This window comes from Coregonus clupeaformis, chromosome 20 (assembly GCF_020615455.1).
Source record: "Coregonus clupeaformis isolate EN_2021a chromosome 20, ASM2061545v1, whole genome shotgun sequence".
Lineage (NCBI taxonomy): Eukaryota > Metazoa > Chordata > Actinopteri > Salmoniformes > Salmonidae > Coregonus > Coregonus clupeaformis.
This window is the reverse complement of record NC_059211.1, coordinates 56,613,477-56,630,815: the sequence shown is the minus strand read 5'-3', so window position 1 is coordinate 56,630,815 and position 17,339 is coordinate 56,613,477. Positions and strand designations below refer to the sequence as shown.

At 42.8% G+C, this 17,339-nt stretch overlaps 2 protein-coding genes across 3 annotated transcripts in view; one reads left to right on the top strand and one right to left on the bottom strand.

Moving 5' to 3' along the window:
• LOC121542498 (interleukin-15 receptor subunit alpha) overlaps positions 1-6,720 on the bottom strand; it is a 31,018-nt gene extending 24,298 nt beyond the window's left edge. Inside the window, exon 1 of the mRNA XM_041851892.1 lies at positions 6,483-6,720. Within this exon, the coding sequence (XP_041707826.1) occupies positions 6,483-6,549 (67 nt within the window). The 5' untranslated portion in view covers positions 6,550-6,720. The remainder of the gene's footprint in view (positions 1-6,482) is intronic.
• A 4,362-nt stretch (positions 6,721-11,082) lies between these two features.
• LOC121543576 (splicing factor 45) lies at positions 11,083-17,094 on the top strand. 2 transcript variants are annotated; one of them, XM_041853568.2, is made up of 13 exons: positions 11,084-11,217; positions 11,635-11,769; positions 11,902-12,018; positions 12,114-12,280; positions 12,518-12,636; positions 12,815-12,868; positions 13,025-13,163; positions 13,349-13,500; positions 14,003-14,065; positions 14,525-14,601; positions 14,707-14,805; positions 15,120-15,192; positions 16,678-17,094. In XM_041853568.2, the coding sequence occupies exons 2-13, from the start codon at positions 11,641-11,643 to the stop codon at positions 16,779-16,781; spliced, it is 1,293 nt and encodes a 430-aa protein (XP_041709502.2). In that variant the 5' UTR covers positions 11,084-11,217; positions 11,635-11,640; the 3' UTR covers positions 16,782-17,094. The 2 variants fall into 2 exon arrangements, with proteins under 2 accessions (XP_041709503.2, XP_041709502.2); XM_041853569.2 differs by lacking the exon at positions 14,003-14,065 and having other exon boundaries at positions 11,083-11,217.
• Positions 17,095-17,339: the final 245 nt, after the last annotated feature.

Here is a 17,339-nt window from a genome sequence, read left to right as displayed (position 1 = left end):
ATTACCTAAGTGATTGTTAGGTAGGTGATAATATTGACACGTGGGCAGTGACATGTGTCAAAAGGAGGGATGGATGGTAGAACAGATTAGACAACACTTTGTTGCACATGGGATTACTAATTATTTAAAAAGTAATAATAATAACAAAAAAAACTTTTGTTCAAGATGTGTTATCTGTGCTCAAAATAATCACCAGGGCAGACAAAGGGCACCTCAGGGTGAGTATCCTCCGACTAAGTACCCTTTCCAGCAATTGGAAATTGATTTTATAGAGTTATCACGGAGTGAAGGGAAGAAATTTAGAGTAACCCCAGATAAAGATGGGTTATCCCCCTTTGAGAAAGTGTTTGGAAGACCTTACAGAATGCCACAGTTGGCAGGACCAGACAGGCAGACATAGAACTAGAGAGCACCCTAGCAGAACACGTGAGAAGGGAATATGTCAATCTCCATACACAGTTTAAGGACAGGTGTAGTATTGTGAAAGTAGGGAATTACCAGAAATGGCAGTGCGACCCATATAAGGGTAGGTACTGTCTGAAAGTCTGAATTACGCTAAAACAGGTTACAGACCTGAACAAGTGAGATATCCTCTTCAACTGGGGCACCCTATATTGTAAACCTCTCTGAGGGAGGTAGTCAGACCGGGGCTGTGGTGAAGGAGTCTTGTAGTAACTTGCACTATCTGTATCCCCCGATAACAAAGTCACCCCGACCTAGGTTGCCTCCGTTTGAAGTCTCAGGGGATTCTTATTGTTTTTCTAGGACTAGTAAGATAGGATACAGGGTTGGGCATCTTAGCTCCTGCTCCCACACAGAGAATGTCACAACTAAAGAGACCATGACTAATCTCTCCTCTTTGTTGCAGCCAGAGGATTTTAGGAACCAAAACCAGGCCCGTGCTGACATCTGATGGTTGTGTGGTGATAACAGATTGTGAACTCACCTACATACGCAAACAATCAAACGTGTCAGAGACTGGTGAGTTGTCACGTAGAAAGTAGGACCTCCTCCCGGGATCCTTTGATGAAAGGATATATATTGATGGGATAGCAGTACCTCGAGGGGTTCCAGAACAATTTAAAGCTAGGAATCAGATCGCAGCTGGGTTTGAATCAAGTATTTTCTGGTGGTCAACAATTAATAAAAACGTAGATTGGATAAATTATAAAGATTTATAAACCACACTCGTGATGCAATAAAGGGATTAGCTGAGCAGACAGCGGCAACTAGCTTAATGACATGGCAGAATAGAATAGCTTTAGATATGCTTTTGGCTGAGCGGTGCGGAGTTTGTGTTCTGTTTGGATCTATGTGCTGTACTTTCATCCCCAACAATACAGCACCGGACGGGTCCGTGACCAAAGCGCTTCAGGGACTCACCACGCTGGCGAACGAACTGGCTCCCTAAACTCTGAGTATTGAGAACTCTGGTATTGATAGCTCCCTAAACGATGGTGAGATACGGCCCAATCCCGGACTCCGACCTAAGGAATGAAGGATATGACCTACCAGGCTTGGTGGAGGACGACGACGATCCAGATAATTTGAGACTGGATGTTTTCCTAGAACTATAAATCTCTAGTTTAAAAGTTATTGTAATGATCTTTTGTGTATTAAAGTCTCGTTTTAAGGATGATGTACTAGTTACCATTGCTAAAAAGTAACGTTACGCTTTTAATCATGGGGTAACACTGATGAACCTGTAATGTTTTTATATGCAAACCAACTTATATACTTCAATGAGTGTGATTCATTTCTATAACAACATATATTTTGTATGTGTGTAATATTTAGTCAAAGGGTGGAATTGATAGATTAATTATTAATGACTAATTATTACACCCTGAAACTGTGTATAATGTGTTAGAAATGTGTGAGTGTAGGACCAGTAAAGGCTATGGCATTGAGCCACTATTTAGCAATGTGAAAAAGAGTTAGGCCAGACAACAAAGACAACTGAGAAACTAAGATAAAGAGGCCTCCCAATTTAGGGAGGGGAGAAACTGTTATGAAAACATGGTGCAGAGTATTGTGAGAACGGCAATAACTGAGTAAAGCAGGGAGTAGGATATGTGTGTGTGTGTGTGTATGTATGTGTGTATGCATGTGTGTATATGTGTGTGAACTGAAGGTCAGTAGAGCAGTTTTAGAGTGGAAAACTACAGCCCGCCTACAGAGGGAAGGGATTTATTTTTGTATGACTTATGCGTATAAAAGATGGACTCTGAAATTGTGATGGCAGAATTCTCAATGAATAAATATCTCTGACTATGCAGACCGGGACTCTGGCCGTTACTTAAATCCCAAAAGACTTACAACCTTTTGGGAGACGCACAGAGACACTAAAATAGTTTGTTAAATAATTCACATAACACATTATCACAAAATAATTAACACTTTTACAATGTTAGTTTCTTCTGTTGTTCCATAATATAATACAGAATACAGAAGAAGAAAAAATGTGAGTGCACTGGGCCTTTAACAAGGTTTGCCATGACTCATGGTCTCTCTGGAAGGTTAGTAGAAAACATAGTACGAGAGGAAAGATACGTTTGAGTAGTGTTTTAAGGACAATATAAGCAAGACAATAGGGGTGAAAATGCTTAACTATTACATTTCAGAGATACTTTAAAAGAGCCTTCATTGGGTTGGCCCACAGATGTGGCAGGTTCCTGTCATGTCAAATAGTGCCCAGTGCTAAATAGTGTTCACTCCATGCTTCACAATGGGCTATAACAGGGTCACACAGTGTGTTTTTTGTTAGTCTTCAAAATCTTCATGGTATCAAAAGTATAAAATCACACACATATGGTTATTGATGCAAATTGAAGAAGACACCTGTACCATGTCAGATATTGAGTTGAAATGTATTTAAGTCTGAGTTTACATCCCAATATTACACTTTAATATACAACGCAGAAGCTCAAAACATAAAAACCCCTAGTTTGTTTTTGAGGTGTACATGAAGAGTACTATTCAAAGATGCTCTGTTGGTCAATATTCCCCTTCGGTCAATCCCTATAATCTTGTCAACATATGCAAGAAAACAGATATATTATACCAATCTGTATGTATAGGCTTTTATCCATAACAAGTCCCAGGCATTGTATCTTCTGTTTCTGTAGCATGAAGCCACTTGATGTACAAGTACACCCCCTAATCTGTCACAAGGCCTTACCCCCAATCCATCTCCTTAATGCTGTGTGCGAAGCAGAGAGGCATCAGGTTCCATTTATAGTCTTTGGTAGGACTCACCCAGGGCTCAAACTCCCAACCTTGCAATCTCAGGGCGGACACTTCAACCACAAGGCCACTGAGGTGGTTCCAGGTGTCTTATATATTTCAAAAATCTCTCCTAAATGTATATTTAAAACAAATCTTTCTATCCATTTATATAACTTATATCAGAGTATATTATGTCCAAAATAACATTATTTGATTATAGACAAGAAATGTTTCATGTTTTCATGAGTGTTTGAGTTTAGGTCCATAACTGGCCTCTGTCTGCTTAGACTGCTTTCAAGGTAAGGACATTGTTTCTTTCAGCATTTCTTAAACTTATTTGTGCCAGAGACCGGTAATTAGGCCTTCTTCCTCTGGGGACCATTTGGGTAAAGAATAATTGCCCATCGCTTTTTTTTATTAAAAACACATTTTTCTTTATATCTACTACCCTAAGCTATAATTGATTTAAGATAGTAATAACATGGACAATCAAGCTATTTGATTATCTATTTTAGGACACCTGGTAGTATCTGAAACAAATGTGTAAAAATTATTTGATGAAACTTTTCAATTTGGCCTTACTGCCATTACGTCAACAAATGCATTAAATAACACACAAACACACTGAGTGTACAAAACATTATTGAGTTGCGCCCCCTTTTGGGGGGGCATGGACTCTACAAGGTGTCGAAAGCATTCCACAGCGAAGCCGGCCCATGTTGACTCCAATGCTTCCCACAGTTGTGTCAAGTTGGCTGGATGTCCTTTGGGTGGAGGACCATTCTTGATATACACGGGAAACTGTTAAGCATGAAAAACCCAGCAGCGTTGCAGTTCTTCACACACTAAAACCGGTGTACCTGACACCTACTACCATACCCCGTTCAAAGGCACTTAAATCTGTTGTCTTGCCCATTTACCCTGTGAATGGCACATATTCACAATCCATGTCTCAGTTGACTCAAGGTTTAAAATCCTTCTTTAACCCATCTCCTCCCCTTCATCAACACTGATTGAAGTGGATTTAACAAGTGACATCAATAAGGGATCATAGCTTTCACCTGGATTCACCTAGACAGTCTATGTCATGGTTCCATGTAGAACCCTTTCGCCAGAGGGTTCTACATGGAACCAAAAGGTGTTCTACCTGGAACCAAAAAGGGTTCTCCTATGGGGACAGCCGAATAACCCTTTTTTCAAAGTGTATGAGAGAATGATAGTTCTACCTGGAACCAAAAGGGTTCTACCTGGAACCAAAAAGGGTTCTTCAAATGGTTATCCTATGGCGACAGCCAAAGAACCCTTTTAGGTTCTAGATAACACCTTTTAAGAGTGTTGTACAATCTATGCGGATGGCAGCCCCCAACAGGTGAGTAGCATCCTCAACAACACACACACACACCAAATAACCATTAATGAATAAATGACAGAAAGAAAAACACATAATATGCTTATTATTCAGTGTGAAATAAATCAATAAATAGTAAGGAAGGGATAAAATGCTGACGTTCTGTACATTACCTTGGAATTATACAACGAATGGGTCTAATCCTGGATGCCGATTAGTTAAAACCGCATTCCAGCCGGTGTCTATTCCACAAGTTACCATCGGCTAAATCTAGGACGTTGAAATGCCTATTTACTCTGTTCCATCTGACTGCGCAATCCACTGTCTCATCAGCTCAGCCAGGCAATTTATACTGAAATGTAAACGCAACATGTAAAGTGTCCCATGTTTCATGAGCTGAAATAAAAGATCACAGAAAAAGATCCCAGAAATGTTCCAAAAGCTTTTTCTCTAAAATGTTGTGCAGAAATGTGTTTACATTTATGTCATTTAGCAGACGCTCTTATCCAGAGCAACTTACAGTTAGTGAGTGCATACATTTTCATACTGGCCCCCTGTGGGAATCGAACCCACAACCCTGGCGTTGCAAATGCCATGCTCTACCAACTGAGCTACAGAGGGCCTGTACCTCCCTGTTAGTGAGCGTTTCTCCTTTGCCAAGATAATCCATCCACCTGACAGGTATGGCATATCAAGAAGCTGATTAAACAGCATGATCATTACACAGGTGCACCTTGTGCTGGGGACAATAAAAGGCCACTCTAAAATGTGCAGTTTTGTCACACAACACAATACCTCCGATTTTTTGAGGGAGCGTGCTATTGGCATGCTGACTGCAGGCAGACCCGTCGCCAGACCTCAGTCTTAAGGGGGGCATATGAAATGCATGGGAGGGCAGGGCACAATTATTATTAGCATACAGTACGTATATTTAATAATAAATTCCCTCAAGTGGGGGGGGGGCACAAGCATTTTTGGGGGCGGGTCCGGCCCCCTATGGCCCGCCCCTAGCGACGGGTGTGACTGCAGGAATGTCCACCAGAGCTGTTGCCAGATAATTTAATGTTAATTTTTCTACCATAAGCCGCCTCCAATGTTATTTTTAGAGAATTTGGCAGTATGTCCAGCCTGCCTCACAACCGCAGACCACGTGTAATCACGCCAGCCTAGGCCCTCCACATCCAGCTTCTTCACCTGTGGGATCGTCTGAGACCAGCCACCAGACAGCTATTTTTGTTCAGTTTTTATACTAGGTCTACACTGTAAAACAAATCTAGACATTATCTCCCATTTCTTTTAGACTAACATTTGGTTAAATGTTATTTCTACCGGTAAATTTGTGTTTATAGTATTGTTTTCTTTGGTAACTGTGGTATAAGTGGGATAAACAGTTTAAACAAACGCAACTGAATAAACGTTGCTGTTATTCTGGCTGCAGAGCGCAGCTAGTTGCCTAGCTAGCAGCAAGCAAGGGATACCAACGTTGCAACTGAGCACGGCACCGGAACATAAAGAACGAACGACTCGCGCCCATATATATCGAACTCATCGAACGAACGACTGGGTCGCGTATTTAGCTAGCAAAATAATTTGCTGCTAGCAAACCTGCCTATTTGACAACCGAATAAAAATATATCAATTGCTGAAAACAGCTGGTCAAAATAGAAACGTGGGAGGATCCATCTCGAACTAACAACCAAAATATGAGAAAGTATGAATTCGCTTATAAAAATTTAATACCAACGGAAAAACAAATATTTCTACCGGTAAATGTGTGCTTTCATATTGTTTTCTTTGGTATAAGCGGGATAAACTCCGCCGTTCTGTAAAACACCTTGGGAAAATGAACTCCGCAAAGGGATTACGTTTATCCCTTACCTAATTGTAACAGACAAAATGTACTTACCTCGCCTGACAGTACCGAGTCGACACACGTTGATGATAAGAAGGAGGGAAATGAGACGCAGCTGCATGACCCTGTCGCCTGCTATTCCAATGTTAAATCAAGGACACTCTTTCAAGTCTCTTTGATGATGAACTGAGCCACAGGAAAATAATATGTATTGTATAACTTTTTATGTGGTCTGTGATAACGCCGGAATCTGTAGCTCCCACTTTGGTCCTTTCACTTTCATTCTCAGTCATTTAAGTCTACGGCTGCAACCTGGACTCAGGGGTACACGTAACATAGTAAATGTAACTCTTCAGTATTAAAAATAGTATGATATGTTACGTTTCCTATAGTATGTATTAATTTGTGAATGTCCATCCATTTTGAATGATATGTTACGATTTGCAATTCGTACAATATGTTACGAATTTGCAATACATATCCCGAGTGGCGCAGCGGTCTAAGGCACTGATCTTAATGCTATAGGCGTCACTACATACCCTGGTTCGATCCCGGGCTGTATCACAACCGGCAGTGATCGGGAATCCCATAGTACAGCGCACAATTGGCCCAGCATCGTCCTGATTAGGGGAGGGTTTGGCAGGGGTAGGCCGTGATTGTAAATAAGAATTTGTTATTAACTGACTTGCCTTGTTAAAAAAAGTATATGTTTTACTGTTGCTAACGTTACCTAGGGATTAATGCCCTGTGTACACTAGCACGTGGTACCGCGCGGTTTAACACCGCTTCCCATTCACTTTAAATGGAAGGAAAGCGGTGAGAAGCGGAGAGGGCGGGGGACCGTCGGGCGGTGAGAAAGTGGCGTGGGAGACGGTTAAAAAGTTAACGATTTCCCAACTTTATGTAAATCACCAGCGGCGACCGCTCCCACGCCACTATTCTCCATGGTTGGTCCACTTGCCTATTCTTTGAAGGTGGAAGGAGCCACAGTTATACACCTGAGCCTGCTTACTGCACAACACAATCCGATTAATATATGAGTGTGTAGGTGTGGGTTATAGGGTGTCTAATTGTTCTAAATGTTTTCAATATGGGTGACTCTTAAAAGAGAATGTTTTGTTTTTGTACAGACATCACCCTTACCTGAATAGCACCCTCACCTGAGAAGTAGAAATCAAAAGGAGAGAAACTGGGAATTAATAACTGCAGTTGACATAGCTAATTAAATGGAGGAATACTCTAATTGCAATGTGGATGGCTCTTAAAAGAGCATTTGGTTGTGCATAGTGTAGTCTATGGTGTTGCCAGGGAACAGCACCCTCTTCGAAGAAGTAGGAGGTGAAGATCTCCCGCACATGGATTGCCTCCCGTGCTGCGTTGTTGGCCCCCATCCTTGAAACATCCTGCAGAGCAGCAGACCTCTCCTCTGGCACACAGCAGCGAGCTGCAGATCCCCTCCTGGTCCTCGTGTCCATCCTGATGAAGTTATGCAGGACACAGGTAGCCTTCACACACCTGAATTTCCCCAGGAGGCAGTCCCAGATGGCCCTGGTCACCCAACCTTGCAGTGCCCTACACGGTATGTAGGCAATAGTTTTGAAGGAATCTCCAGTTACACGGTATCTGTAGGAATATGGAAGAATGTCATTATTAGACTTTTACATCACCAGGTCAATGTGGATTACTAAAGTATAATATCCCTTATAACAAAGCATGATAACATTGGATAGACAGATGCATGTGCATGTGTAGCATGTGACAACAGCAGGATCATATCAAGGATAGCATCACAAATTAATACATAAATACCACTTGTAGCTTGATGATGAATTGATCATTTGAATCAGTTGTGTAGTGCTAAGGCAAAAACAAAAAAAGTAGTGAGTAGTTGCAAAGCTGCTAATGAGATAAAATGCTAAAGTTGTCCATGATGGGATTTGAACACAACCTTTGGATTGCTAGACGTGGCTTGTGTTGGTTGGATTCCAACATACAATCATTGATTCCAATTGTAAGACTATGTCATAGATTTTTATAACTAACCTAAGATAGACCACAGCCTGCCGTTTCCAACGTGAACAATTTAGTCATAGTGGGCAGAACAAGCAAGGAGGAGGGCAGAGCCAAGCACGAGCTAGCCAGATCCTATTGGCGCGTTCTATCATATATTTGCATATTTCCGTTAGGGAACGCCTACTCTGTGAAGCGCGCCTGTGCAATATCTCAATTCGCCCTTGCACTCCTTCTAAACAACGCAATTTTATAAACTTTGGCAAAGGGTAAAATCTACAAAATGTAATATACTCTGTTAGTAACAGATTCTTGTTTTGGGAACAGAAAACTGTATTGAGATCAAATATTTCATCGATAAGAAAATTAACATAATATCGGGCAAAATCCATCTCGCTCCATCTTCTCCCACTGTCGGCCACTGGGCTTCTTGTCATCACCATATTTGGTAGTGAGTGAAAACGCCAACCGGATGCTTCAGACTTATACATCCGATGAAATATCTGGCTCATTGTTCTCTGTGACTATGACATCGTGTGAGGTCCGCATACGGTCAACACTTGTGAAAAAGTTGTCCTCTATCCCCATCTAGTGGTTATCTGAGAGTTTTGTTTTCCAGATGTGGTCATCCGAACACTAGGTGGAGGCAAGATAGTGTTTGATGAGACCACAGGGCCTCACTTACACCCTATCCGACTAACTAATGCCGTAGAGAAAGAGGTAGGTGAAGTGAAATTAGCTTGGTTCATTGGAAATGGTAGATGGTTAATATTGTGTGGTAGCCATGCTCATCAAGAGAAGATTCTGAAAATGGAAAAGCTTAATGGGAAGAAGATTAAAAGCCATGTCCTTGGTGCTTATGCTAGATTGAGGGGAGTCATCACTGGGGTCCCAATATCTATGTCCAAAGATTATATTAAAGAAAATGTGAAGGGAGGCAGAGTGATTGAGGCCAAAAGGTTGATCAGTAGGAAAGAGGGTCACAGAAGTTAAAGTTATCAGTGATGCTGAGGTTTGAGAAAGTCTTGCCGGGAAAAGTACAGATAGGATTCCTTAGTTTCAATGTTAGAGAATTTGTCCCATATGCACTGCAGTGTTTTAAATGCCTAAGAATGGGACAGTGAAAAGGAAAGACAAGATGTGCCAAGTGTGGAGGGGCACATGATTACAGTGAATGTGGAAGCAATGTGAAGGTTAAGTGCTGTAATTGTTGGGCAGAACACAGTGCAGCATTTGGTGGATGCCAGGTACAGAGAGAGGCTAGAGAGGCTCAGAGATATAGGATCAGTCATGATGTATCATATGCAGAGGCTGTAAAACAGATTGGTAGAGCCTGTAGTAAGTGGACCTACTGTCAGGGCTGGTGCTTCTGATGGTCCTGGCATGGTTTTGAGGCCTGTTCAGAAATCTTGTGCTCATGAATGTGCGGTGTCAAAGGACACTTTGATAATTAATACATTTGACTTCATAGCTTTTATTGGTAAGGTTATCAATACGACTCAGGTTGTGGAGACAGCAAAATAGATATTGGGGGTAACAGATGTTACTGTTGAAATGGTTGTTGACATGCTGAACAATCCTAAGGGTGGAGTGTTTCAGCATGATATAGATAAAGTTTAATGGGGTTGGGGAGGGGATTTTGGGGGAGTGGGGAGGGTATGGTAGAAGTTCAGGATTTATTTGATTTTGACATTTATTTTCATGGTAGTACAGAATTGGCCAGATCATGATTGATTGTACATTCCAGCACAGTAGGTGGCGGCATGTACTTAAACGATTGTTTGTGGACCGCCATGATATCATAGAAGAAGAAGAAATTGGAGGCAAAATAAAAGCAACTTTGCTCACTAGTTGACCATTTTGCCAAGCTTATGGTCACGTTGCAGCAGTGTTTAGGAAGGAGATTCCTAGTTGTGAGAAGTATGCAGGAGGGCATGAAACAAAGGAATGTGTAGTATCAGTGGAAAAAGTTGTGTGTGTTAACTGTAGGGGTACCCATGGTACCAGAGATCAGAAGTGTCCATTGAGAAAAAAGCAGGTTGAGATTGCCAGGATCAGAGTACTACATAAGGTGTCATATGCTGAGGCAGTGAAGAGAGTAGTAGAGGAAGATGGGTCCAGGGCAAGGGATCCTAAGAGGCTACCTGTGAGTAGGCTGAGGCCAATAGAGAGTGAAAGGAATGATGTAAGGTTGGTTTCTTGGCGTTTATAGCCATGGTTATCAACTGTAAGCAGAAATGGAATGTCAATTACAGAAAATAGATGTTGTGGTGGCAGCTGCAGAGAAGTACTTGGATGTTCAAGATTTTACTGCAGAAGAGTTACAAGGTGTGTTGAACAATAGTGTCCAGTCCTTCCAGGTTGCCGTGCCTGCGTGATGTAGGATCAGATAGGTCCAGCTAGTGGAATAGTGGTGAGGTTTTAATGGGTGTAGGGCAATTTTTCTTGCCTTTTCCCTTTCCCATTTTGTGTCACAAAGTGTAATTAATTCACACTCCAGAACAGTAGGCAAAAACACAGAACTAAATAAGAGAAATAGATTAATAGGAGCCGTGACCGGCCTCGCACTCCAGTATAGTAGGTGGCAGTGTATGCACCTTGCAGTTGGCTGCGATCCGCCATTACAATTTTAAAGAAGCAGAAGTTGACCATTTTTGATGACGTTTATTGTATCGATTTGAAAGTGTGTGTAGCAAGCTATGTAGCTAAATGTGCTTATAAAAAGGCACACCTTCACGCATTACAACGATTTATTTGGCTACTAGTTGTATTTTATCAGGTGAGTATTTGAGTCTTAGTTGGAAAGGGGTTGTATCTGAGGGAAATATAGTTAGTGTGCCTCTGCGACAAAAGACCGATACAATTGTTGTTGAAAGTTAGCTAGCTGGCTACGTCCTCACAAATACAATGTAATGAGTTTCTAAACCTACTGGACTGTTTGGTAATGGTCTGCTCAGTGTATTGTGTGTGATGTGCGGTCGCGCAGTTGTTGTAATCCAAACGTCGACAGCTCTAACTAACGTTAGCTAGCTATGTCAGTTACCTATTTTGTCTTGACATTGTTTTTATTTTAGAGGATTTTCGCTAACCCTAACCATTTTCCTAACCTTAAGCTCAGTGTCCTAACCTGCTACGAAAAAGTTACTTTGGTATCGAAGTGGCGTGAAAATAGTGTTTCCCGTGTCTTTAAACTCAGAGAACCATGTCGCTTTACGACGACATGGGCGTCGGGAGTGCGACCAGTGACACCAAGACCGAGGGCTGGTCCAAGAATTTTAAGCTACTGCAGTCACAGCTGAAAGTAAAGAAGGCAGCTCTGACCCAGGCTAAGGTGGGTTCCAATGGCACCGCAGGTTTAGGAATGACTCAAAGCTGTGTTTACCAAAAGCATCCCTAGCCATATCTATGAACCTTGGCCCCTCATCCAGAGGTATGGATGATGCGTTGTGTGTGTTTCCCTCAGAGTCAGCGGATGAAGCAGGGTACTGTCCTGGCTCCAGTCATCGACCTAAAGAGAGGAGGTTCCGCTGATGACAGACAGATCATAGACACACCCCCACACATTGCAGCAGGACTCAAGGTGAGGGTTGTGTGTGTTTCTGTGACAAGTATTTGTCAGGGTGTCTATGTGAAATGTGCGTTACTTATGTGTGACTTATGTGATGTGTGTGTCAGGACACAGCACCCAGCGGGTTCTCCTCGGGGGATGCGCTAATCCCCCTGGCTGATGAGTATGACCCCATGTTCCCCAACGACTACGAGAAAGTGGTGAAGAGACACCGTGATGAGAGGCAGAGGCAGAGAGAGCAGGAACGACTGAAGGAGATAGAGGACAGAGAGAAGTACAACCTCCTCTTACGGAACAGCACCAAAACTACACTTCTAGAACATTCAACAGGATTCTGTTGTTATTGTTGACAATGTTATATCCCTCAGAAAACTGTAAGGAAACTGAGGATGACGCATTGTTTATAGAAGTTTTCACACTAGGAATATGGACCTGACAGTGAGCACATCATTTCAGTCCATGTTCTGTCCTTCGTTCTTTCTCTGACCTCATGTGTGTGCTTCCTGTCCAGGAAGAGGAAGGACAGACACGAGGGCAGCAGCGCTCCGAGCGGATTTTCCCGCTTCCCCACGGCAGAGGGAGAGTCTGATGAGGAGGAGGAGGACTATGAGAAGGAGAAGAGGAAAAGGAGTGAGTAGACTACCTCTGGTTTCACTGGTCTCCACACTGAGCCTTCACAGCAGTTATCATCAGTATTAGGAGCCATTATTTAGGCAGGATAATGTTGTGATTACGTCAGGATAATGTGTCAGACTGAATGTGGTGATTAGACTATGTCCCTTGATTCTTACCCATGTCTCTATTTTAGGTATGGGTGGAGCAGCCATCGCCCCACCCTCATCGCTCGTGGATAGTAGAGACAGTGAGTAATGGCTCACAAAGGGATTTGTATCTGTCTGTTTGGGATGTGGGGGAGTTTGTCCAGTAGATAGCAGTGCTATTCAACATTAGGATGACGTTCAACATGCTTCATCAGGGTGAGGTGTGTGTGCGTTAACTGACCGTCTCTCCCCTCCAGGCTCGTCATACTCCTATGAGGATGAGGGGCGACCCTCCCGTGGCTCTAAAGCTGCCATCCCTCCCCCCATGTACGAGGACTCCGACCGTCCCCGCTCGCCACCTGGCGGTCCCACCAACTCATTCCTGGCCAACATGGGGTGAGTCTGATACTCCCCTACTGGGCTAGAATGTCCTATTAGTTGTATGTAGTCTCACGTGCCCAACTTAAAACACAACACACTGAAATAGCCTGAACACTGGCCCTCTAATGCCATCAACCTGTATAGTACAGCAGCTCAGTGTTCTGTCCGGTGGTATTGCCTGATGTTCCCTTTCTCAACAGAGGGACAGTGGCCCATAAGATCATGCAGAAGTATGGCTTCCGGGAGGGCCAGGGGCTGGGCAAACACGAGCAGGGTCTCAGCACGGCCCTGTCTGTAGAGAAGACCAGCAAGAGGGGTGGCAAGATCATCATAGGAGACGCCACTGAGAAGAGTAACGCCATACTTCCTGTCTCACTGCCCTTTCTCGCACTCTCTCATTTCCCTGTCTCTCTCTCCTGTCTCTCTCAGCTCTCCTGTCTTTCTCTCAAATTTCACTTATCTCTTACTCTTTCTTATCATATATGCACGGCATCGACTCCCTCCCCCTCTCCTTTTTACACCCCCCCTCTTCTTTTCTCTCTAACACCAATAGTCATGATCTCTTTCTACTAGATAAGATAGATACAAGCTTTATTTCATTAGCCTGTCTAGATGCTTGTTTTCATCATGTACTACATAGGCCCAGAATGAATGGTCTTGGTTTCTAGTTCCAAGACTGTAATGTTATTTGTAGCTGTGTGTTTGGTCATCCTCAGTTTTTTAAATTGGTGTTTTTCATTCATTGCTGATTTTAATCTTCAACATTTGTGACCGTAGTTGTGTGTGTATTGGTGTCCTTTTGTTTTTTTGTTTTGTTTCTGTGTTCATGTGAATGTGTGTGTCCCTCTCTAAAGCACCAGGATCCAGTAGCCAGACGGCAGCAGCTGAGCCTTTAGGCTGGGGCTCGGCTTCAATAGGTTTGGCACTGTTACATCACTTCCTCCCTACCTTGACGCATCACATCCGGTTTCGCCCCGTGTGTCTTATTGTCCCATGTCTGTGCTGTCTCCATCTGTTCTCATCTCAAACCATCTAATTTTGACAGGCAAATTATATATATTTTTTTGTTATACAGTTTGTTCATCTCAATGTGGGTCAAGTTTCATTATGGAACTAGTAACCACATTTATTTCGGGCCTACATTATGATGGTTGATAACCCAGAAAATGATGAAAATATTATGTGTTAATTTAATTTTAAAGTTTAGTGCCTGAACGCTCTCATAATCTGATAAATTAGCTTTCTTAAAACATCAGTTGTGGTCCACATTCTGGTCCAATCTACACAGTCTTAACGACGCTCCTCCTGTTTACATTTACCAGTATATTCAGTAATTTTTTTCTATTGTTGACATTCTGTTCTCTTTCTCCCATCAGCGGACCCCTCCAAGAAGTCAGAGGTCAACCCCCTCACAGAGATCCTCAAATGCCCCACCAAAGTAGTGCTGCTACGGGTGGGTGCTGTGTGTGTGTGTCTTTGTGTCTGTGCATGAGTATTTATTGTCAATTGTTGTGTGTTTGTTTATGTGCATAGGTTCAATGAAGTGTGTTTGTTTTAGAACATGGTGGGCAGAGGAGAGGTGGATAAGAATTTGGAGGGGGAGACCAAAGAAGAGTGTGAGAAATACGGCAAGGTCATCAAGTGTGTCATCTTTGAGGTGAGAGGAATACGTCTGTCTGTGTGTGTGTATGGTTAAGTTCATAGTGTGTTGACTAATTAAGCAATAAGGCCTGAGGGGGTGTGGTATATGCCCAATATACCACGGCTAAAGGCTGTTCTAATGCACGATGCAACCCTCGAGGTGCCTTATTTCTATTATAAACTGGTTACCAATGTAATTAGAGCAGTTAAAATAAATGTTTTGTCGTACCCATGGTATACGGTCTGATATACCACGGCTGTCAGCCAATCAGCATTCAGGGCTCGAACCACCCAGTTTATAATGTGTATTAAAGTATGTGTTCTCCTCAGATTGCCCAGGTGACAGATGATGAAGCAGTGAGGATATTTCTGGAGTTTGAGAGAGTCGAGTCAGCCATCAAAGGTCAGTGCAACCTAACGTGTGTTCTGTCTGTCTGGTTACTTTGTGTGTGCCCTTCAGGTCTCAGTAAGACGTATGTGTGTGCCCTTCAGGTCTCAGTAAGACGTATGTGTGTGCTTGTTTGTCTGTATAACTATATTGTACGTTTGTGTGTGTGTAATTGTTGTGTGTGTAACTGTTACACGTGTGTGTGTAACTGTTACGCGTGTGTGTATAACTGTTACGCGTGTGTGTATAACTGTTACGCGTGTGTGTGTATAACTGTTACGCGTGTGTGTGTAACTGTTACGCGTGTGTGTGTAACTGTTACGCGTGTGTGTGTAACTGTTACGCGTGTGTGTATAACTGTTACGCGTGTGTGTATAACTGTTACGCGTGTATAACTGTTACGCGTGTATAACTGTTACGCGTGTGTGTGTGTGTGTGTGTGTGTGTGTGTGTGTGTGTGTGTGTGTGTGTATATAACTGTTACGTGTGTAATAAGGCTAATCTGAGGGCCAGTTTAAATGGGTTGTCCCAGATCAGAAAGCAGGTGAGACTGTCTCCCCCAGGTGTTACATCACAGCTGTCCCTACACGGCCTGCATAATATATACACACTAGACTGGACACACACACACACACACACACCCTATTCATTTCTAAAGAGGATAGAGAATGCTACTAATACCAGACTGGACACACTCATTGTTACTATCTTTTTCAGGTGTTTTGACTTTTATTTAGACAGTAAGAAATTCAAAGGGGGAGACAGGCAAATGGTAGAGAAACAGTGGGAAAGGTGGGCGCAGGCATTGAACCCCGGTATCCGGTGGGGAGACATATATATGTGGCTTATGCCGGGGAGTGTTACCAGTACACCACGGCTCTGCACGTGTATCCATCTTTTGTCCACAGAAGTGCCTGTTTTACTGGGAATGTCCCGGCATTGGTGTTAGGATGACTAGATACTTGTAATCACTACTCAAACACACGCCCCTGTGAGGTCATATACCTAGCGTTGATAAGGAGCTCACAGTGTGTCCATCTTACTACTGTAGACTGGGTGTGTGTTTGAACTCTGCCTCCAGGACTGTGTTTGTTGTTTATCTGTGATGTTCTTGGGAAGGAGAAACTCCTGGAAACTTGGGTGATGTCACGGCTGTGTTTTCCACAGTGTTTGAATACCAGGAAATGCCAAAGCCTCTGATAGCCACAACGTTTTGGTTTTTCAAGCTTTGATAAGCATGAATTATGGTCCATGATGAAAACACTGTAGACTATCAAAGAGGAGCACCATCCCATATACTGTGTAAGGATGACAGTATGTTTGTTCACTGTCCAAATGAACGAAATGACCCAATTCCTCACTAGTCTTCACTCAATGATACATCGGCAGTGATATTGCAGACATGTCTGGCCTAAGCTGACAGAAAAGTAAAAAGTCAGTAATGTTAATAAATCATGTTTGCACTGTAATAATGTTTGTTTCCTGTCTTCTCTCCTCTAGCTGTGGTGGATCTGAATGGGAGGTTCTTTGGTGGTCGGGTGGTAAAAGCCTGCTTCTATAACCAGGATAAGTTCAGACTGTTGGATCTGGGAGAGCAGATGTGAGACACACACACGCCATCCCACCTGAACCGTTATGACCCGCCTCATCCATACCAACAGGAACGGAAGAAATGCTCTGACACAAACACACACACTGGTAATCACCAGTAGCTCTTTCTGTCTCTTAAGTAGCCCAAACATTTATACTCTCAACAGCAGCACAATGTCTGTATTTAGTAAAGAGTTTCACCTGTAGTTTTTGTTTTGCCAGCAGAAAAATATTGTATGTGAGGTAATGAACTACTGTCTTGATCTCTGTGTCCCGATATGAACCTGTACAAGTGAAACCTGAAAATAAATATTTCTTTTATTTTAATCTCTCACTCTTCTAGGGCAGAGCGTAGTCTAGGAAGCCCAGTTTCTTTCTGTCTAACATAAGAAGCACCCAGAGGACCAGACCCCCAGCTTTCCATCTTTACATAGCCCGGCATGGTGAGGGGGTACTGGGGCAGTTATGAAAGAAACACAGCCCTCCCTCCTCCAGCCTCATTCAGATCTTATGTAAAACAGACGGGCCATGGGGGAGTTAGAGGACTGTCATAATGAATCATCTCTGGAGGA